The sequence below is a fragment of the Euprymna scolopes genome, chromosome 32 (assembly GCF_053919585.1).
Source record: "Euprymna scolopes isolate OS-2025 chromosome 32, ASM5391958v1, whole genome shotgun sequence".
NCBI lineage: Eukaryota > Metazoa > Mollusca > Cephalopoda > Sepiida > Sepiolidae > Euprymna > Euprymna scolopes.
The window spans coordinates 38,619,430-38,644,015 of record NC_136513.1 but is presented as its reverse complement, the minus strand read 5'-3'; the positions used below and the strand labels follow the sequence as shown (position 1 = coordinate 38,644,015).

The window sequence follows — 24,586 nt, the reverse complement described above, 5'->3', positions numbered from 1 at the left end:
CTCAAGGACCGGAAGATCGGGCTGCTGCGTAAAACGCTCCTCGAAATGTTCTCGAAACCCCTCACAGATCTCCCGAGTCGATTCCAGGGTGCGTCCATTCGGATGTTTGATACTACACTTTGATCTTAGCCAAAAAAGCCAAGTAAGCACAATATAGTTTTTCTACTAAAAAACAAATACAAAATAACTGACAGCATATATTTGAAGAGGTGGGGAGAGGAAGGTGGAGTAAATTCCGGTGATGGCTGAAGCAGTTTATGATCTCAAAATCCTTTATTTCATACATATTTTTAAAAGAAGTGGGGGTTCGGAGTCAGGTTCGGAAACGGCTGAAGCAGTTTACGATCTGAAAATTACTTTATCTATTTTATATAAAAGCTGACACAGTATACTATTTAGGCATTACATTATTTTATGTATGTTTTTTAAAATAGTGAGGTGGGGGATATGAAATCAGTCCAGGAAATGGCCGAAACCGTTTACGAGTTAAACATTACTATATTTCATTAATATTTTTTAACAGTAGGGTGGGGAATATATAGAGTCAGTCCCGGAAATGGCCGCAACATTTTACGTTTCAGATATTAATTTACTTAATGTATATTTTTAACAGTGGGGTGAGGGATAAGAAGTCAGTGCCGGAAATGGCTGAAAAAGTTTACGATTGAAAAATTACTTTATTTTATGCATATTTTAACAAACATTATTACATGGTTATTATTTTTGTAGGAAGGGGGACGATAATGTGGGTTTAACTAATGAAAAATGATTGTCTAAATTAGTAACATATCAAAGAATTCTGAAAAATGATGAAATGTAAGTTAATTGATTGGTGTGTTTGGTAATGAAAAAATCGGCCTAAACAATATATAAGATTATTACTTTCGTAAGGGGTGGCCCGATTCTGCGTTAAAATTATGAAAATGATTGTCGAAATTAGTAACCTATCCAGGAATTATGAAAAATGATGAAACGTGAGTTAATTGATTTGTGTTTTTTTATGAAATAATAAACCCAGACAATATACCAGAGTTATTATTTTAGCAGGCGAGCATAATGTGGGGCTTAATTATAAAAATGATTGTCGAAATTAGTAACATATCCAAGAATTATGAAAAATGATGAAATGTAAGTTGATTGATTGGTGCGTTTGTAATGAATTAATCGGCCCAGACAATATATCAAAGCTATTATTTTCGTAAGTTGAGTTGCGATAATGTGAGTTACAATTATGCAAAATAATTGTCGAAATTAGTAACATATCCAAGAATTATGAAAAATGATGAAATGTAACTTGATTGATTGGTGCGGTTGTAATGAATTAATCGGCCCAGACAATATATCAAAGCTATTATTTTCGTAAGTTGAGTTGCGATAATGTGAGTTACAATTATGCAAAATGATTTTCGAACTTAGTAACATATCCAAGAATCATGAAAAATTATGAAATGTGAATAAATCGTTTGGTGTGTTTTTAATGAAGTAAACAACCCAGACAATATATCTAAAGGTATTACTTTTGTAAGGGAAGGGTAATAATGTAGGTTCAAATCATGAAAAATGTTTGTCGAAATAATTAAAATATCCAGGAATTATGCAAAATGATAAAATGTTAATTAATTGATTGGTGGGTTTGTAATTAAATAATCGGCCCAGACAATATATCAAAGTTTTTTTTCGTAAAGGCTGAGGCGATAATGCGGGTTATAATTATAAAAATGATTGTCGAAATTAATAACATATCAAAGAATTATGAAAAATGATGAAATGTTAATTAATCGATTCGTGTGTTTGTAATGAAATAATCGGCCCAGACAATGTATCAAAGTAATTATTTTCGTGGGGGGGGGCGATAATGTAGGTCAGAAATTATGAAAAATTGTTGTCGAAATTAATAACATATCCAAGAATTATGAAAATGATGAGATGTGAATTAATCGATTAGTGTGTTTGTAATGAAAAAATCAATTCAGACAATATATCAAAGTTATTATTTTTGTAAGGAAGTGATAATGTGAGTTAAAATTATAAAAAAGGATTGTCGAAATTAGTAACATATCTGAGAATTATGAAAAATGATGAAATGTGAGTTAATTGATTGGTCTGTTTGTAATGAAGTAAACAACCCAGACAATATATCAAAGTTATTATTTTAGTTAGGGGCTAGGCGATAACGTGGGTCATAAATATCGAAATTGATTGTCGAAATTAGTAACATATCTAAGAATTATTAAAAATGCGTAAATGTTAATAAATCGATTGGTGTGTTTGTAATGAAATAAACAACCCAGATGATATTTCAAAGTTATTATTTTCGTAAGGGGAGGAATATGGGTTAAAATTATAAAAATGATTGTCCAAATAAGTAACATATCTAAGGATTATGAAAAATGACAAAATGTGAGTTAATTGATTGGTGTTTTTGTAATGAAATAATCCACCCAGACAATACATTAATGTTACCATTTTTCGTAAGAGGGGGGGCGATAATGTGGGTTAAAATTATGAAAAATGATTGTCGAAATTAGTAACATATGCAACAATTTTGAAAAATAATTAAATGTGAGTTTAATAACTGGTGTGTTTGTAATGAAATAATAAGCCCAGACAATTTATTAGTTTCTGTAGGTGGCCAACAATATTTTTCTGAATTTTCAATGTAAACTTCGGGGAATGACGTCACAGTTGTATTGGGGAGTAGAAAGACACGTGATTATGTCGCTTTGTACGTGCTCTGGAGTTCTCTATGAATTAACAAACCCTCACTTTTGGGGTGGCGCTGGAGAGAGTAATGTCCATTTTGGGGTCACTATGCAATCTCCCACAATGTTATATTCCAAAAATAAGGATTAACTATGCAATCATATTCTGGAAATAACATCGTTTCTTACTAATGTGTTGTTGATGGTTGTTGTAGTAAGGGGGAGAACTATATTAATATTAAAAATTGTGGTAAAGTACAACTTGCCTAATCGTCATTCGTGTCAATGCATTTATGTAATTATTTGGAAAGCCTGCTGAGTTATGGTCAAGAAATGATATCACTTCACTTAAAATGACGCTATCAGTAGTAGGGAGGGAAAGAACACGATAATGTGGAATTTTGTAATGAAGCAAATGTTGCCTAATCACAAAGCTTCCCAACATATTTGTTTATTTGTTGTAAATCCTGCTGAGTAATCTTCCGAAAATGACGTCTTTTTTTCCAAAAAGTTTTGTTGTTAGTAGTGGGGAAAAATGAAACAGAGTAATATGGAATTTGATTATGAAGCAAGGGTTGTCTAATCACTTAACTTTGTGAATGTATTTATGCATTAATTTTAAAATTTTGCTGAGACATCTTCGAAAAATGACATAATTTTTCTTACAATAATAGGGCCGATAGTGAGGAAGGAAAGAAACGCAGTAATGTTAAAATTTATGGTAGAGCAAGGGTTTCGAACTCATTAACTAACACAATTTATTTATGTATTATTTGGAATTCCTAATGACCCATCTTCTAAAAATGATTTAAATGTTCTTAAAAGTATGGTAGCCTTGGTGGAAGAGAAATTATTTCATATATGTTGTACAATACCTGTTGAGAGTATGTTAAATTGTTTCATATATGTATATAAATTACCCGTCCGAAGGTAGATAAACATATTTTAAATATGTGTTGTAAATTACCTGTCCCGAAAAGGTAAAATGATTTCACATACATTCTGTAAATTACCTGTCCTGGTGATGGTACAATTATTTCATACATGTGTAATAGTCGCCCTAGGGTAGGTAAAATATAGCAAATGATACATACACATTAGCAATTCCTCTCTTCAAACAATAACAATTATATACAAAATCAACTTCAATTTTCTCATTGTTTATACCGTCCCGAGCAATGTTGGGTATCCCCGGTGGTCGTTAATAATTATCCAAAACTGTGTGTGTGATAAAGATTAGAGTCTAAATAATGTAAAAAAATTTACTTGAAGATTTTTTTTTTATTTAGGGGTCATCGCTTATTTTCGCCCCGACGCCACTCAAAGACAAGGGTTAATGGGTGTTATGTAAACAGAGAAACAACATCGTGGTGATCAGTAATCGTGGAATTGGGTTTAAGAACTTATTTGTATTAAACTAGAAAACGGCCTTAAAAGTTCTTATGGTTTTTAATTTTGAAATTCAGATGAACATATCTGACTCAAAAGTTTATTGATCGAAATAAGCACCGGCAGAATCAAAACACCTTTGCCAACGCAAGATAAGTTTGCGTTCTGGTGGGCATGAAGTCGCTAAAAGTGTTTTGAAACGCTTGCATTTTTTAAGCATTTCTCACGCAGAAAGTTGTCGAGATGCTTGAAAAATTGGTAGTGGGTAGCTTAGGGGTCTGGAGAGTAAAGTGAATGTGGCAGAGTTTCGTAGCCAATTTTTTCAATTTCCTTAGAGTTAGTTTAACAACGTGAGGTCGAGCATTTCCGTGGAGAAAAATTCGGCCTTTTCTATTTACTAAAGCTGTGTGTTGTTATCAAAGTTTTTATGTATTTAATCCATTTGTGGACAGTACTTTGCCGTAATGGTTTCGCCTGCATTCTAAAAACTGTAATGGATGAGACCCGTTGCAGACCAACAAACAGTCAGCATAACTTTCTTTTGCTGCAACTCTGATATCTGCAAGTGTGTGACCCTATGATCGTCCAAGTCACTATATTGTTCGATAGCGACTAGATGTGAGTCCTTCGTGCGTTTATCGAGCTGGTTGGTTTTCAGTTCGTGACTGGGTATTCGTCGTTCAAGGTTCATATGCCGTCACCTCGCCGGTCTGTCGTATGCCAGAAGAAAAATTCACAATTCCATGCATAAAAACAACTCAGTTCTTCTTGTCTACTGATTAACTTCCAGATAACAAAATGATATACATATATATAATTATATACACTTGTCTTTACATTACAATATTACATAATGTCCGACTTCATTGAGTCTATAAGTAGATTTAACTTCTCTCTTGAATATAGCGGTGAAGTTGGCGTGGAAATAGAGGGGGTGTTGCGATTCTCTACAAGTGGCTCTGTCTCAAACTCTCAAACTTAACTGCGTTTTTCGACTGCACTCCCTTAAATATTCAGGGGTGGGGTGAAACCGGGGTGTTTTCCTGGATCAATCATATCCAACAACGTCACCTTATGGGAAAAGTGCACCTGTGGATTTGCGAACGTTTATCATGACCTAATGGGGTTGTCCCCGTGATCCCTAGGTCGAAGCACTGCACTTGAATTATAAACATAATTTCTCCAGAACCCTGAGTCATTATTTGTTTGGGGCGCAAACTTCAAAAACGACATTGTGTGTCGACGTTCATAAAAATGAAAGTCACAAATCCTAATCTTTTCTCTTAGCAGGGATTTCGCTATCACCCGGGCACATTGATGATAATTAAAAGAAGAAAAGAATCATATCTGCCCGGCTTTCTCCAGTGGCTCGGGAGTCCCAGCCTTCCCCAGTTGGGTGCTCAACAGCTCCCTGAGACGGTCACATCACAAGTGTTGTGGAGCACTGTCGGCGTCTAACAACGGAGCTTAGTGCGCCAGTTGTCGTAAAAAACGTTTTTCATCACAAGTAATCTTCTTTCGCTCTAGAAAGACATATGCCAGCTACCAGTTGACAAAAAGACGGAGGACGGAATCTCTAGTGCAACAACGTTAAGTATTTTTTATTTTTATTTTATTTTATTGTTATTTTATTTTTTTTTTTAAACTAATCCCAAATGTTTTTTTTTATGTTACCTTGTTTTTAAAGGTGTTTTTCGTGTTTTATTTACGTATTTTGTCTGTATTCTCCTGTCTTGTCTGTATTCTCTTGTATTATCCGCCCCCCTCATTCTACAAAGTTAAACAATAAAAACAAACAAAATGCCGGCAACTAACGATAAAAGAAAAAATGCCGGAAATTATTCTAATAGAGTAGATAAACTTAGGACTTTATTTAAGTAGTATACTTAATATATACTATTACTGCAAGCTTGCCTGTAGTGAAAATGCTTGCTTCTTGCTGGCAAATCAAACCATCTAATATAGTTAGCCTTATGTTCAATTACATTCGAAATATAATACAGTGCAAAGAAACAGTTACTCATGAAAACGAACCTCCTAAAGTAAAAACTTGAATAATTATCTAAACTCGAATGTAAATTAATATTAAGCCGACTTTATAAATTGATAATAGTTAATTATTGGATATAAATTAATTATAAGATGAAACTCTAATGATTTAAACTCGATAGATAACGACAAACTTCCACCCATTAATATGGGAGGGGAGATTATCATAAAAAGTGTCCTAAATTGTTAACTTAGCACCGGACTTACTACTAAGATATAAATAAGTCACTTGTCCCCATTCCCCTCCCCCCCCTATTTTTTTAAATGGAGAGTAGATAATACAGTGGATGTATTATCGGTAGCTCCAGTAACTCTCGCTTCTCCTATTTTGTCATTCAGTCCTCATTCAATGAGTGATTTTTCTGACAAATGGTGAAGAAAAAGCTGCTTAAAAGTCGGTAGTACTTGGTGACCAGTAGTCTGAGATGTCGGAAATTTTTCTGTCTCTGTCTGTCCTTGTGGCCATGTCACTAGTAAGGGTGCTGGAGGTAAACGTTTTGTCTGGGCTGACGTTATCCACCTGATAGTCAGGGACCCGAACCTTGGATTAACCACTAAGGAGGCTGTCCTATCAGCAGGCGCAAAGTACTGGGACTGCTGTATTGCCATTTGGTGAGTTGATCTGGACCATGCAGTAGTCTCTGGTGGGGCCTCTCGATGCCATACTAGTGGGTAATTGTTACGGCTTTACCTTTTCGTGTGCCACAAAAAAATAAATTTTCCTGTCTTTTTCTCTCTTACTTTTCCTCTCTGTACTGCTCTAACCAAGTATGCCGACCTATTCCACAAATCCCAAAAATTCAACATGAAATATCTCCAGAATAAAAACTCGATTAAACCTAGAACCCCATCTTCCAACGTAGACCCCTACTACCAGGTCTCCTTCTCCAACATAAGGGGGCTACGTTCCAACCTTCCAGAGGTTGAAACCCAATTACAGGAGACGAAACCGGACATATTATTTCTAAGTGAAACTGGAATAGGGCCGACCACTTCCCTAGATGAGTTCATAATTAACGGATACTCAAATTTAACAGCTAAATCTGACCCCCAAGATCGCCATGGGCATGGAATATGTGCCTACATTAAGGATGGCTTCCCGTGTGGCAGGGATATCTCTAGAGAAGATCCTAATTTACCCTATATGTGGTTCAGGGTTGCACTTGCTAACACCACTGCATTTATAGTTGCCCTTTATATCCCACAACAGCAGAGTTACTATCTTTAAGAGCATATCTGAGAAAATAGACCACATACTGTCTTCACATCCCTCGGCTAACATCCACATCTGTGGTGACTTCAACGTCCATAACGTGGAATGGCTGACCCATTCCAATAAGACAGATGATGAGGGGAGGTTTTGTCATGATTTTGCCATTGCTTATGACCTCACTCAGATTGTTCGCGAACCCACCCGTGTGCCCGATACACCCGGTCAATATGCAAGCCTCTTAGACCTTTTTCTCTCAACTTCCCCTGAGCTATGTTCATGGTCCGTTCATTCTCCTCTAGGATCCTCCGACCACTCCGTCGTATCAGTTAAGATAGAAACGAAATCTAAGAAGCCCCCAGACGTACCCCTCCACCGTACTGTATACCGATACTCTATGGCTGACAGGGATAGCTTCCGTACATTCATATCTGATTTACCTCTGCACTCCATCTTTAAAAAGGAAGTGTCCTCTATAGTATCAGATCTGACCGAATGGTTAATTGTAGGCATAGACCAATTCATACCATCTAAAAAAAATTCCAACAAAAACCTAACAGCCAGCCATGGTTCTCCCCAGAATGTGCTGCTGCTATCGCGCACAGAAATCACTTTTTCCATAGCTACCAACGTAATATAAGCACTGAGACTAAAGCTGCTTTCAGGTCTGCCAGTAACTACTGTAAAAGAGTAATAAAAAATGCAAGAGAGCTATATGCCCAGTCTGTTAAATCCAAAGTAGCTGATCAGCGGCTTGGATCCCACCAGTTTTGGCAAATAACAAATAGGATCCTGAACAGAAGTGTGCGTTCTATCCCAACCATTATCAATGGACCAGAGGTCATCTCGTCAGCGTCAGACAAGGCCAAACTATTTGCAAAAAACTTTGCAGCTAATTCTACCCTATGCGACGAAGGCCATCAACTCCCCATATTTCCTCCTATAACACAGAACAAGCTAGGTAACATACAAATATCCGTGAATGAGGTCGCCAAGCTAATAAAGAACCTAGATTCCAGTAAAGCAACTGGCCCTGATGGCATCCCAATTATAGTGTTAAAACAGCTTCAACCAGAACTTGCTCCCATACTTACAAAACTGTTTAAGCGCTGCCTTAAGGAGAAGTGCTTTCCGACTCCCTGGAAGACCTCATCAGTTTTCCCCGTATTTAAGAATTCAGGTGATAAGTCATCTCCCTCTCAATACAGACCTATAAGTCTCCTGTGTGTTATGAGTAAGTTGCTGGAATCAATATTAAATAGAGAAATAGTTAACCACCTCAGCAGGAATAACCTTCTTAGTGACACACAATATGGTTTCCGCTCTGCAAGATCTACTGCAGATGTGCTGACGGTTATATCCCACAGGATTAGTGAATCTCTTGACAAAGGCTTCCTTTCTAGGGCAATTGCTCTTGACATATCAAAGGCCTTCGACAAGGTATGGCATAAGGATCTACTTCACAAGATTTCCAGCTACGGTATAACTGGAAATGTTTTCTCAATCATTAAATCGTTTCTCTCCGATAGGCTCATAAGAGTAGTGGTAGATGGACAAAAATCCGAGGCCTGCAATATAAATGCTGGAGTCCCTCAGGGGTCAATCCTGGGCCCAACTCTCTTCCTGATCTACATCAATGACCTCCCTAAACACATACTTAAATCATTCGTTGACATCTATGCTGATGACACGACCATCTACGACAACACATCAAAGGCTGTAAATGACAAAGTTCTCTCTGATTCTCTCTCCTCTGATCTCGAGCGCGTGGTTCAGTGGGGGAAGATGTGGCTGGTTACCTTTAATGCATCCAAAACCAAACTCCTATCCTTACATCATCAACGCTCTGATCCCCATCTGGCATCAATTGTGATGGATGGCTCTCGTCTGGTTGAGGCCCCGTGTTTTGACAAGCTTCTGGGTTTGACCTTTACTCCTGATCTGAAATGGAACACATACATAAAGTCTGTTGCCAAGGTCGCTGGAAAGATGGTGGGATCCTTCTACCGCTCCAGAAGATGTCTCACTAATGATGCAAGTCTCTACCTATATAAAAGCCAAGTACGTCCAAGGATGGAATACTGTTGCCATATCTGGGCAGGAGCTGCTAAAAACAGCCTATCCTGCCTTGACAGAGTACAAAATAGACTTCGTGGCTTAGTGGGGGATGCCCTTTTCTCTACCCTGCAACCTCTCTCCCACAGAAGAAACGTTGCGAGCCTGTCCTTGTTTAATCGGTATTTCCATGGCAGATGCTCGTCTTAACTCCAATTGCTGGTCCCCCCTCGCCAATCTTTCACGAAAAACACCCGTCTAGCTGAATTCACTGTGAAAAATTTCCCCCACTCTATATCTGTGCCTAAATCAAAACGCGGATTCCATGAACAAAGCTTCTTTCTTAGAACTGCACGCCTGTGGAACTCTGTTCCGTCTGCCTGCTTCCCTCCGGATTACAACTTGGATGTCTTCAAGTCCAATGTTAACAAATTCCTAATGAACCGCCCCCTTAAGTAAACACTTCAGCAAATCTCCTCACTAACGTAATGTACTTGCAATAACCCTTATCCCTGAGTGGCTTCCGGACCTTGATAAGTCGTGATCACTGTGTAAAAAAAAAAAGAAACAACTCGGTCGAGAAACGGGTCGTTCTTGTTTCGTAAAAGTAGGGAAGATAACACTTCATAACGGCGTTTCTTTTGATTGTTGGTCAATTCGTAAGGCATCAATTTATCAAGTTTTATTGTCTATCTAATCATATGCGTTACGTTTATATCAGAAATCAGTTCTTGAACAACTGTGTGTGGATTGGTTTCGATTAAGGGTCTTAATTGATCATTGTTACTATCCGATGTCTGACAACTATGCTCGTCATCTTCAAGACTTTCGGCGTCGTCACGACATTTCTTAAACCATCATGTGATGTGCGTTCAGTAGTGGTTCCTGAGTCCAACGCTTCCTTGATATCACGAGCTGTTTCGGCAGCTTTCGGCCTAGGTTGAAATGAAAAAAGGAAATTTTGCGAAGGTGTTTTTGTTTCATCTTATATTCAACTTTCTGAAAAGAAAACATACTATTAAAACGACTGTAATTCGAATGATTAGATGGATCGATAAACGCCTTTAAAGTAAAATGTTATAACGAAAACTTATTTGAAAATATATAATTTGAGATCAAAATTAACAATTCTGCAAGAACTTTCTTTCAGACTTATATAAAGCTGAAAATGTCCTTGCCGAACAGATTTTAAGGACGGTTTTGTACCCTGTTAAGGTTGGGCAAGGTACTTTTAGCGGATCCTCCCCAGTTGTGGAAACAGTAATCTGTCTTAGAACGTTATTAGGATTTGTACTGGTAGAATATTGCGTCGGGATACTTTCTATAGCGATTGAATAATCTTACTATTTTTTATTTAACAGTAATGTCATTCTAGATCAAGAGTGAGTAGTTTGTCAAAGCGAGATACTTCCGCAAAACGATAGTAGTTCATTTCGATTGGGACCATGTAGGGATGTTTAACATTAGTAGTGAAATACAGAAGTTTGGTTTCGGATGCATTAACGTACAGTGTGTTGCCTCCAATCAGATTGCCTTCTATGATTTAATCGGCTCTGTTTTTTTTTCGTATGAACTTCAATTATATGCGCTGTTAAGAATAAAATTTCCCAACGGTAGAATGATTTTCTATTTACCGTCATTACTATCAGGAAAGAAACCTATAAATTAAACAAAGACTAAGAGTAGCCGTTTTTAAATTCAGAAATGCATACACCACTTGATCCGAATTTATAATACTCATGCATGCATGCATAAATATTATATATTATTTTTGAAATCGGGAAAAGGAAATATTATGTTATGTGTATAAGTATTTGAGCTAGAAAATTATGGTGCAACCCCATATATGACCAAAATGCAGAATACCTCTCGGTATCGACTGAGAGCGGGAGGAGTACTTTTTATTTAGAGTGAAAAATAACAACAACTGTATACCTTGCGACTGATGAAGATTCTCCTAGGATGTAATCTAGAATGTTAATATAGCGAATAAATTTGTGTAAGATGGCGTTCAAAAGTTACATTATGTAGTGGCTGATAGTGTGGACATAATAAGTTTGTATGTGACCTTTATTGGAATAAACCTAGTGTACTTTGGTCCAGAAGGGTATTTCTAGAATCAAATTATTATATATATAATTACTAAAAATAGTATAATTTTTATACTATTATTTAGCAGGGAGAACCGAAGTTGCCAGGGATTGATTGAGGGTCAACGAACTATTCGCAGATTACATATTTTATTCTCATAGGGATCGGTAAAATCGTTGATGTTTTAATCAAATCGATTACTTACCTGCTTTAATTGGATACCTCCTTCACGTGCATCTTCACAGTGACTTTCTCAACAATACATAGTATTCTACATTGCACTGTAGAGCACATTGTATAGATTTAAGAAAATCATTGCTCTATAATGGCTAGCATAATAGTTTAAAATGGAAAAGTCAAGTATTGTGTCAAGTTGAATTGTGCTCTAAACAGAAACACTTATTTCGAACGTAACTCGTTATCAAATAACCTACTGTTGATCTTCTATGCTGGTCTCTTCGCAAATGCTAGTGATTTAAGGCTGTATAATGTTGTTAACTTTGGTCAAAATCGGATTGTTCCCACTTTAATCAGATTTTTTTCATTTTCGATTTTCAATACTTATCGAGGGCATTCCGATTCAAAACATATCTAAGAACTGTCATAGACACATAACATATATTTGTATAAATTGTTTTTTTTTTTATATATATTGACGCAGCCGTTTCAGATTCAATAGGGATTGAACTCTGACACATAAAAATGACATTCATATATAGAAGTAAATTATTTTCATGGCAGGTGCTCGTCTGAACTCCAATCCCTGGTCCCCCCTCGCCAATCTTTCACGAAAAACACCCGTCTAGCTGAATCCACTGTGAAAAATTTCCCCCACTCTATATCTGTGCCTAAATCAAAACGCGGATTCCATGAACAAAGCTTCTTTCTTAGAACTGCACGCCTGTGGAACTCTGTTCCGTCTGCCTGCTTCCCTCCGGACTACAACTTGGATGTCTTCAAGTCTAATGGTAACAAATTCCTAATGAACCGCCCCCCTTAAGTAAACACTTCATCAAATCTCCACACTAAGGTAATGTACTTGCAATAACCCTTATCCCTGAGTGGCTTCCGGGCCTTGATAAGTCGTGATCACTGTGTAAAAAAAAACAAAACATTTAAGTAGCAAATACTAAAGATAACTAAATCTAAAGTTAAACTATTATTTATAACTAGGTTTTATTTCATATGTGCTTACCAATATATTAAAGTTTATATTTTATTGTGCTAGAATTATATTTTGTCTGATCTTTTAACTTTCATAGAATATTAAACAAAAGTGTTTTCAGTGAGCGTACAAATATAATTCAATTGTTGTTAAAAGCGATACGTTTTTTATAACATAGCACGTATGGGCGTGTGTGAAAAAAACAGACGCCGATGTTTGCTGACTATCAAAAATTTACAGCAGCAGTCGTCTTAGCACATATGCAAATTAAGCGAGTGTGTACGCGTTGACGTCACGGAAAGAAAAAGGAGAGAGGCAGGAAAATAAAAAAGCACATGGTAAGGAGAAGCACAGTGCCACTAGGTAAAATCAACGTGTGAAAACGAGGGCGAGAAATCGCTGGCAATGTCCGATGTGGGGTGGCGGGGAGACAGACTTTTAAAAAGCACATGTTATGCGTCAGAGCTTTGTAAAAACACATGTTGTTGAAAGAAATACGAATAAATGCATTTTATTTTCACTTAAAACAATGCCGAGTCAGATTTATATGTCTTTCCTGTTTTCGTTTGTTCCTCCTGCAACGGTACCAGACACCGAGTGAGCCCGAGTGGTTGAAATGTAACGAAACAATTACACTGTGTCATAATTATATTTATTTGTTTGTTTTTTTTTTTGTTTGTTTTGTTATTTGTTGTTGTTGTTGTTGTTGTTTTTGTTTTTTTTTTCTTTTTGTCCTGTTCGTTAGTTAATTTCAATCCAAAAATAAAAATAAATCCATGAATAATAATACTTACGGATAATATACTGAGCTCCGACAGAAAACCCGGTAAGAATAATGTCCACGATTATGATCATATCTGCCCGTCGAAAGGGGTCACTCTATAAAAGCAAACATAATGTAATCGCTAAAACATCTGAGGTGACAGATAATGAATAGATTATGATTAACTAGCTGGACACCAGATATTGCCCGGTCGTACAATACGCTTAATCATGATATTTTAATTTATGCAGATTGCGTATTTATTATTATAGAATCAATCCTCTATTGAATATTATATATTACGAGGAATAATTTACCCTGTGGGCTAATTGGCAAAAAAAAAGGAAGAAAGAAGTAAAATAAATAATAATGATAATGTCATTCATCAAATTCCGTCTGTGTTTGTTTACAATATCATGTCAGCTGATATTTGGACTTGACGATGAATGTCCTGGAAACTCCCTTTTGATTTATTTTTTTTTAATGCGCAAACAAAGAAATGATTTGCGGTGATTTTAAATGGTACTCTTTTTTATCGCAAATTGAATTCATTAATAAAAAAATAAAAAATAAAATGATAAGTACACCCGAGTTTGAACACTCAATTATTTGATCTGTAGTTGCACACTTTACTAATGAGCTATGCTTCAAGATGTCGAATAGTCAGGGTGTTTTTCTAATAAGATATTTGTTCATATTTTATTATCCCACTTGCCGGTACAAATTTAAAATATTCCCCTGTAAAAATTATTTTTGATCTATAAGAAAGAAAAATTAGTTTTAGAATCGGATTTTTTCGATTTTCGATACTTATTTCTGTGAAAAACATATCTCATGATACTACCAGACATATACATTCCCTTTGTGTGAATTTAGCAAAAGATTGGTTCAACCGTTTCGTAACCTATAAGGAAGAAACTCACACATACAAAGTGACTTACATAATAGTAGATAGATATAATAATTGTACATGTTAAATCAAGTGTCCAATGTCTCTTTATACAGGATCCAATCGATGCGTTTAATATTAGGTTTTTAAAAAGTTCGTAAACACGAGCCAAAAGACGAGTTGAAATTTACCGTCAATTGTTTAGAAATTCATTGGATGGGTGTTTTTGGAAGTGCTTGTGACATCGGACGAGAAATGAGTCTATCTGGCTCAGCACAATCGAAACAAACGATGGGTTAAGAAAGGGTAAGGGAGCACGTCGATTCCAAAACAAGACCAATTCGGCAAGAAGGTCATGGTGTGCGATTGGTGGAATTTTGAGAAAACGTGCATTTCCAGTTGGTTCCGAATGGGTGTCATCTGTGTCTAACTTTACTGTAAGCAAATGATGCGGGTCTACGAAAAGTTGAAGCAAAAGTACTCTGGCCTGATCAACTGAAAGCGCGCTTTGATACAGCAAAGTAACGCCAAGCCACACACCGCCAGGAAAACTAAAGTTTGAAAAGCTGGACGGCGTGGAGGTTCTGCCACATTCGCCTACAGTTCTTACCATTCTCCATCAGATTACGGCCTTTTCCGCTCAATGCAACACTGAAGGGTTGCCGATTCGACTCGTTTGATGAAGTCGAGGGAGCAAGTCAAGAAATCTTTGAATGAAAGCCGGCTAAATAGTAATTTTACAAGATTCGAAACCTTGCAGATAACTGGCACAGAAAGTCTTGGAAAACGAAGATTATTTTTGTTTTGTATTTTATTGTTGTTGTTTGTTATTACTCGGCAAGTAAAATTTCATTTATTTATTTTTTTTTTTTGCAAGTGTTTACGAACTTTTGGGACAACCTAATGATATCTACCCTAGAGATGACATGCAACTACATTCGATGTTCAAAACCAAATTTTCAAGAGTAGCGTCATCACTTATTGCCATTACTCACAGATACATTCCAACTAGAAATAGTAATGTAAAGTTGTTCCGATCAGAATAGGAAAAAAAAACTCCAACTCACTTTTTCTTTGTAACAACGCTTTTTTTATTTTCTCAGTGTTACAGCCGGGACGTCACTAAGGTGATCACGAACGTTCTCCATGTCTCGCACGTCATCTTGAACATTATCTCATTTCCTAATCAACATCTCTAATGTATTCGTCCTCTTTCTCCTTTTTTATTTTGCTTTTTTTTATCGGTTACGTCATTCCGCATGTATTTGCATGTGGTCGTCCGTGCAATGTTACAACAACGAAAAACATTATAAATTATCAAAACAACAGTTCGATATAAAAATGAAACGGGAGATACATGGTGTTGTGGCTGAGAATAAATTCTCCATTCAACATGAACGTAATTTACCTTGGCGCCAAAAGTGGTCTATGGTATATTTATCAATACAGGATCCAATGTAGGCGTTTAATATTATCTATCTCGATATTATATCTATATTGATACTAGCGGTGCCTATGAACATGCTACAGTAAATTCTTATATGCAATATGTTGATATTGGCATTCTGTGAATGGTTAGCGTAAACGGAAACGTGCCCTATATTATTGTAGTTCTTTCTTAAAACAGCAAGAAAAGAATTTATCTAAGCTAGCAGGGACAACCGGCGTAGCCAAGTTGTAAACTACGCTTAAATATGATATTTTACTGCATGAAGATATATATATATATATATATATATAACTTGTGTTCATTCAGCTACAATCAGAACCGAAACCAAAACTTGAATGCAATCAGCTATAATCGAAACTGAAACCAAAGTTATGAAAAATTCTTGGTAAAATTATTTATTCATAGAAATGAAGGTCCAAAAACAATTAAACGATATCCACTCGGAAAAAAAGAAGCGTGACACACAAAATAACTAACACACGTTATCGTATTAATCTAATTTAAAACCATCCCTGTAATGTTTATAATCCAACTTTTTCTATATTAATAATAATAATAATAATAATAATAATAATAATATTAATAATAATAATAATAATAATAAAAATAATAATAATAATAATAATAATATTAATAATAATAATAAAAATAATAAAAAAATCATAATAATAATAATGAAAATAATAAAAATAATAATAATAATAATAATATTAATAATAATAATAATAATAATAATAATAAAAATAAAAATAATAATAATAATAATAATAATAATAAAAATAATAAAAATAATAATAATAATAAAAATAATAAAAATAATAAAAATAATAATAAAAATAAAAATAATAAAAATAATAATAATATTAATAATAATAATAATAAAAATAATAATAATAAAAATAATAATAATAATAAAAATAATAAAAATAATAATAACATAAATAATAATAATATTAATAATAATAATAATAATAAAAATAATAATAATAATAATAAAAATAATAAAAATAATAAAAATAATAATAATAATAATAATATATATATATATATATATATATATATATATATATATATATATATATATACAGGGTGTTTCAAAAGTCTTGGAAACATAAAGATTTTTAATAACTCAAAAACTATTAGGAGTTAAGAAATGAAATTGGTACCGTTGGAAAGGTTAAAGTTTCAAGTTTTGTGGGGAATCTTCAAACTTGCTCAATATGAGCACCATTCGTCACACGGCAGACATCTAGTCGATAGTCCATTTCCTGCCAAACGCGTTCCAGTATCTTGACGTCAATGGTTCCCACAACTGCCGTTATTCGAGCCTTTAGTTCGTCAATATCTCTTGGAAGGGGCGGCACATAGACTTGTTGCTTGACAAAGCCCCAAAGGAAAAAGTCACACTCAGTACCCCATATGCGAGTGCTATGCTTGTTAACTTTGCCATTCAGATAGAAGGTCGCCTCATCGCTAAAAACAAGCCGGTCATCAAAGCCGTTATCTTCTAACTTCTCTTGCATTGCAATGCAAAAAGTCACGGCGAAGTGGCTTATCAGTGTCCTTCAACTTTTGGACCAACTTGAGCTTGTAAAGTACCATTTGCAGTCGTTTCCTTAAGACACGCCAGACAGTTGCTGGAGCAAGCTGAAGTTCCCTGCTGGCTCTTCTCACTGATTTACGGGGGCTCCGCTGAAAGGCTGTCCGGACTTGCTCAACTGCAGCTTCTGAAGTTGAAGGGCGACCTGTTCGCTTACTTGGGCACAAACACCCATCTTTCACAAATTTAGCATACCATCTGACAATGGGTTTCCTTTCAGGGACTTCTTTTTTTAATTTCCTGCGAAATGCACGCTGAACACATGTCCACGATTCAGTCTTTGCAAATTGGAGGACGCAAAACGCCTTGTCTTGTTTAGAGAACGCCATTACTGCACATGGAAAGATAAGACGAAAATCATTAGTATGACCAAAAACTTGATTAAGCAAGCTTTAAAATGACACCAGTTTCATTTTTCTACCTGGAATAGTTCATGAGATATACGCATTTGTAATGTTCCCAAGACTTTTGAAACACCCTGTATATATATATATATATATATATATATATATATATATATATATATATACGATAATCATGAACGTATATACCGCAATTAAGCTACACAGAAGGTTTATCCCTGTAACGTATCGTCATTATTGTTTAATTGCTATAAATATATTGAGATATTTTATTATCATTCTTGCTCACGTATTGAACAGTGATTAAATAAAAACCAATAATTAATATATAATGTATTATATATTTATGGGGTTACATAAACATGTACACACACACACACACACATACACATATATATATATATTACTAGTATTTCATCCCGGCGTTGCCCGGGTGATTGGATGTGTCTGTTGAGCAACAAAAAAAGAAGTGGTAGTAGGAAGGCAGGCTCGAACCCGTGCCGCGAATGAGAATAAAGTGTAGAAATGTATCATATATTACTTTTATTATTTTTTTAACATGGCTACAGAATGGGGTGGTCGAAATGTGGTGAAACAAGCGGAACTACAACAACCATGAAGAAGAGAATAATAAAAGAATAAAATTTTAAAAACTATTTTTTTTCATATTATTTCCAAGTAAAATTCAGCTTTTTTTACGATATTTATTTTTATTATATTACAAGAGGGGCCGGCTTTTCGCGGTATGTAAAATATGCTTTAATATGATATTTTAATTTTCCCAGATTTCGTATATATTATTATTATAGAGTCCTGATTCTAAAAGTAAAAATAAAGATATCTGGCTACCAGAAATCGAACCCAAGACTGCAGCATTAAAAACTGGTTACTTTACTACAGTACGGACGTGACTCCCATATGAACTGATTAACAATTTAAAATTATAAATAAACTAAGATAAATGTAGAAAAATTATTTTAACGATTTTATTCAATATTGACCCATTTTTGACCCCTTAAAAATTATTTTAACGATTTTATTCAATATTGACCCATTTTAACCCCTTAAAAATTATTTTAACGATTTTATTCAATATTGGCCCATTTTTAACCCCTTAAAAATAATTTTAACGATTTTATTCAATATTGACCCATTTTTGACCCCTTGAAAATTATTTTAACGATTTTATTCAAAACCTGTGAAGTAGCGAATCCATGATAATCGAACCGCTAAGTAGTGAGGATGTTAATGCCTCATTTTTAACCCCTTAAAAATCATTTTAACGATTTTATTCAATATTGACCCATTTTTGACCCCTTAAAAATTATTTTAACGATTTTATTCAATATTGACCTATTTTTACCCCTTAAAAATTATTTTAACGATTTTATTCAATATTGACCCATTTTTAACCCCTTAAAAATTATTTTTACGATTTTATTCAATATTGACCCATTTTTGACCCCTTGAAAATTATTTTAACGATTTTATTCAAGACCTGTGAAGTAGCGAATCCATAGTAATCGAACCGCTAAGTAGTCAGGATGTTAATGCCTGATTTTTAACCCCTTAAAAATCATTTTAACGATTTTATTCAATATTGACCCATTTTTGACCCCTTAAAAATTATTTTAACGATTTTATATAATATTGACCCATTTTTAACCCCTTAAAAATTATTTTAACGATTTTATTCAATATTGACCAATTTTTGACCCCTTGAAAATTATTTTAACGATTTTATTCAAAACCTGTGAAGTAGCGAATCAATGATAATCGAACCGCTAAGTAGTGAGGATGTTAATGCCTCATTTGTAACCCCTTAAAAATCATTTAAACGATTTTATTCAATATTGACCCATTTTTGACCCCTTAAAAATTATTTTAACGATTTTATTCAATATTGACCCATTTTTACCCCTAAAAATTATTTTAACGATTTTATATAATATTGACCCATTTTTAACCCCTTAAAAATTATTTTAACGATTTTATTCAATATTGACCCATTTTTGACCCCTTGAAAATTATTTTAACGATTTTATTCAAGACCTGTGAAGTAGCGAATCCATAGTAATCGAACCGCTAAGTAGTCAGGATGTTAATGCCTGATTTTTAACCCCTTAAAAATCATTTTAACGATTTTATTCAATATTGACCCATTTTTGACCCCTTAAAAATTATTTTAACGATTTTATATAATATTGACCCATTTTTAACCCCTTAAAAATTATTTTAACGATTTTATTCAATATTGACCCATTTTTGACCCCTTGAAAATTATTTTAACGATTTTATTCAAAACCTGTGAAGTAGCGAATCCATGATAATCGAACCGCTAAGTAGTGAGGATGTTAATGCCTCATTTGTAACCCCTTAAAAATCATTTTAACGATTTTATTCAATATTGACCCATTTTTGACCCCTTAAAAATTATTTTAACGATTTTATTCAAGATTGACCCATTTTTAACCCCTTAAAAATTATTTTAACGATTGTATTACATATTGACACATTTTTAACCCCTTAAAAATAATTTTAATGATTTTATTCATTATTGACCCATTTTTGACCCCTTAAAAATTGTTTTTACGATTTTATTCAATATTGACCCATTTTTAACCCCTTAAAAATAATTTTAACGATTTTATTAAATATTGGCCCATTTTTGACCCCTTAAAAATTATTTTAACGATTTTGTTCAATATTGGCCCATTTTTAACCCCTTAAAAATTATTATAACGATTTTATTCAATATTGACCCATTTTTGACCCCTTGAAAATTATTTTAACGATTTTATTCAAAACCTGTGAAGTAGCGAATCCATGATAATCGAACCGCTAAGAAGTGAGGATGTTAATGCCTCATTTTTAACCCCTTAAAAATCATTTTAACGATTTTATTCAATATTGACCCATTTTTGACCCCTTAAAAATTATTTTAACGATTGTATTCAATATTGACCCATTTTTACCCCTTAAAAATTATTTTAACGATTATATTCAATATTGACCCATTTTTAACCCCTTAAAATTATTTTTACGATTTTATTCAATATTGACCCATTTTTTACCCCTTGAAAATTATTTTAACGATTTTATTCAAAACCTGTGAAGTAGCGAATCCATTATAATCGAACCGCTAAGTAGTCAGGATGTTAATCCCTGATTTTTAACCCCTTAAAAATCATTTTAACGATTTTATTCGATATTGACCCATTTTTGACCCCTTAAAAATTATTTAACGATTTTATATAATATTGACCCATTTTTAACCCCTTAAAAATTATTTTTACGATTTTATTCAATATTGACCCATTTTTGACCCCTTGAAAATTATTTTATCGATTTTATTCAAAACCTGTGAAGTAGCGAATCCATGATAATAGAACCGCTAAGTAGTGAGGATGTTAATGCCTTATTTTTAACCCCTTAAAAATTATTTTAACGATTTTATTCAATATTGACCCATTTTTGACCCCTTAAAAATTATTTTAACGATTTTATTCAATATTGACCCATTTTTAACCCCTTAACAATTATTTTAACGATTTTATTCAATATTGACCCATTTTTGACCCCTTGAAAATTATTTTAACGATTTTATTCAAAACCTGTGAAGTAGCGAATCCATGATAATAGAACCGCTAAGTAGTGAGGATGTTAATGCCTTATTTTTAACCCCTTAAAAATTATTTTAACGATTTTATTCAATATTGACCCATTTTTGACCCCTTAAAAATTATTTTAACGATTTTATTCAATATTGACCCATTTTTAACCCCTTAACAATTATTTTTACGATTTTATTCAATATTGACCCATTTTTGACCCCTTGAAAATTATTTTAACGATTTTATTCAAAACCTGTGAAGTAGCGAATCCATTATAATCGAACCGCTAGTAGTGAGGATGTTAATGCCTCATTTTTAACCCCTTAAAAATCATTTTAACGATTTTATTCAATATTGACCCATTTTTGACCCCTTGAAAATTATTTTAACGATTTTATTCAAAACCTGTGAAGTAGCGAATCCATGATAATCGAACCGCTAAGAAGTGAGGATGTTAATGCCTCATTTTTAACCCCTTAAAAATCATTTTAACGATTTTATTCAATATTGACCCATTTTTGACCCCTTAAAAATTATTTTAACGAGTGTATTCAATATTGACCCATTTTTACCCCTTAAAAATTATTTTAACGATTTTATTCAATATTGACCCATTTTTAACCCCTTAAAAATTATTTTTACGATTTTATTCACTATTGACCCATTTTTTACCCCTTGAAAATTATTTTAACGATTTTATTCAAAACCTGTGAAGTAGCGAATCCATTATAATCGAACCGCTAAGTTGTCAGCATGTTAATGCCTGGTTTTTAACCCCTTAAAAATCATTTTAACGATTTTATTCCATATTGACCCATTTTTGACCCCTTAAAAATTATTTTAACGATTTTATATAATATTGACCCATTTTTAACCCCTTAACAATTATTTTAACGATTTTATTCAATATTGACCCATTTTTGACCCCTTGAAAATTATTTTAACGATTTTATTCAAAACCTGTGAAGTAGCGAATCCATGATAATAGAACCGCTAAGTAGTGAGGATGTTAATGCCTTATTTTTAACCCCTTAAAAATTATTTTAACGATTTTATTCAATATTGACCCATTTTTGACCCCTTAAAAATTATTTTAACGATTTTATTCAATATTGACCCATTTTTAACCCCTTAACAATTATTTTTACGATTTTATTCAATATTGACCCATTTTTGACCCCTTGAAAATTATTTTAACGATTTTATTCAAAACCTGTGAAGTAGCGAATCCATGATAATCGAACCGCTAGTAGTGAGGATGTTAATGCCTCATTTTTAACCCCTTAAAAATCATTTTAACGATTTTATTCAATATTGACCCATTTTTGACCCCTTAAAAATTATGTTAACGATTTTATTCAAGATTGACCCATTTTTAACCCCTTAAAAATTACTTTAACGATTGTATTCAATATTGACACATTTTTAACCCCTTAAAAATTATTTTAACGATTTTATTCAATATTGACCAATTTTTAACCCCTTAAAAATTATTTTAACGATTTTATTCAATATTGACCCATTTTTGACCCCTTGAAAATTATTTTAACGATTTTATTCAAAACCTGTGAAGTAGCGAATCCATGATAATCGAACCGCTAAGTAGTGAGGATGTTAATGCCTCATTTGTAACCCCTTAAAAATCATTTTAACGATTTTATTCAATATTGACCCATTTTTGACCCCTTAAAAATTATTTTAACGATTTTATTCAATATTGACCCATTTTTACCCCTTAAAAATTATTTTAACGATTTTATTCAATATTGACCCATTTTTAACCCCTTAAAAATTATTTTTACGATTTTATTCAATATTGACCCATTTTTGACCCCTTGAAAATTATTTTAACGATTTTATTCAAGACCTGTGAAGTAGCGAATCCATAGTAATCGAACCGCTAAGTAGTCAGGATGTTAATGCCTGATTTTTAACCCCTTAAAAATCATTTTAACGATTTTATTCAATATTGACCCATTTTTGACCCCTTAAAAATTATTTTAACGATTTTATATAATATTGACCCATTTTTAACCCCTTAAAAATTATTTTAACGATTTTATTCAATATTGACCCATTTTTGACCCCTTGAAAATTATTTTAACGATTTTATTCAAAACCTGTGAAGTAGCGAATCCATGATAATCGAACCGCTAAGTAGTGAAGATGTTAATGCCTAATTTGTAACCCCTTAAAAATCATTTTAACGATTTTATTCAATATTGACCCATTTTTGACCCCTTAAAAATTATTTTAACGATTTTATTATAGATTGACCGATTTTTAACCCCTTAAAAATTATTTTAACGATTGTATTACATATTGACACATTTTTAACCCCTTAAAAATAATTTTAATGATTTTATTCAATATTGGCCCATTTTTGACCCCTTAAAAATTATTTTAACGATTTTGTTCAATATTGGCCCATTTTTAACCCCTTAAAAATTATTATAACGATTTTATTCAATATTGACCCATTTTTGACCCCTTGAAAATTATTTTAACGATTTTATTCAAAACCTGTGAAGTAGCGAATCCATGATAATCGAACCGCTAAGAAGTGAGGATGTTAATGCCTCATTTTTAACCCCTTAAAAATCATTTTAACGATTTTATTCAATATTGACCCATTTTTGACCCCTTAAAAATTATTTTAACGATTTTATTCAATATTGACCCATTTTTAACCCCTTAACAATTATTTTTACGATTTTATTCAATATTGACCCATTTTTGACCCCTTGAAAATTATTTTAACGATTTTATTCAAAACCTGTGAAGTAGCGAATCCATTATAATCGAACCGCTAGTAGTGAGGATGTTAATGCCTCATTTTTAACCCCTTAAAAATCATTTTAACGATTTTATTCAATATTGACCCATTTTTGACCCCTTGAAAATTATTTTAACGATTTTATTCAAAACCTGTGAAGTAGCGAATCCATGATAATCGAACCGCTAAGAAGTGAGGATGTTAATGCCTCATTTTTAACCCCTTAAAAATCATTTTAACGATTTTATTCAATATTGACCCATTTTTGACCCCTTAAAAATTATTTTAACGAGTGTATTCAATATTGACCCATTTTTACCCCTTAAAAATTATTTTAACGATTTTATTCAATATTGACCCATTTTTAACCCCTTAAAAATTATTTTTACGATTTTATTCACTATTGACCCATTTTTTACCCCTTGAAAATTATTTTAACGATTTTATTCAAAACCTGTGAAGTAGCGAATC

The 24,586-nt window shown here is 33.4% G+C and overlaps 1 protein-coding gene across 18 annotated transcripts in view; it reads right to left on the bottom strand.

Moving 5' to 3' along the window:
- Positions 1 to 24,586, bottom strand: part of LOC145256284 (histone-lysine N-methyltransferase SETMAR-like) — a 165,925-nt gene that overhangs the window by 16,161 nt on the left and 125,178 nt on the right. For all 18 annotated transcript variants that reach the window (XR_013863958.1, XR_013863960.1, XR_013863961.1 and 15 more), the window contains one exon: positions 13,456 to 13,540. Coding sequence is in view for 13 of the 18 variants with exons in the window: in XM_080114988.1 (XP_079971114.1) it covers positions 13,456 to 13,540 (85 nt within the window). In the remaining 5 variants the exon portion in view is untranslated. The remainder of the gene's footprint in view (positions 1 to 13,455; positions 13,541 to 24,586) is intronic.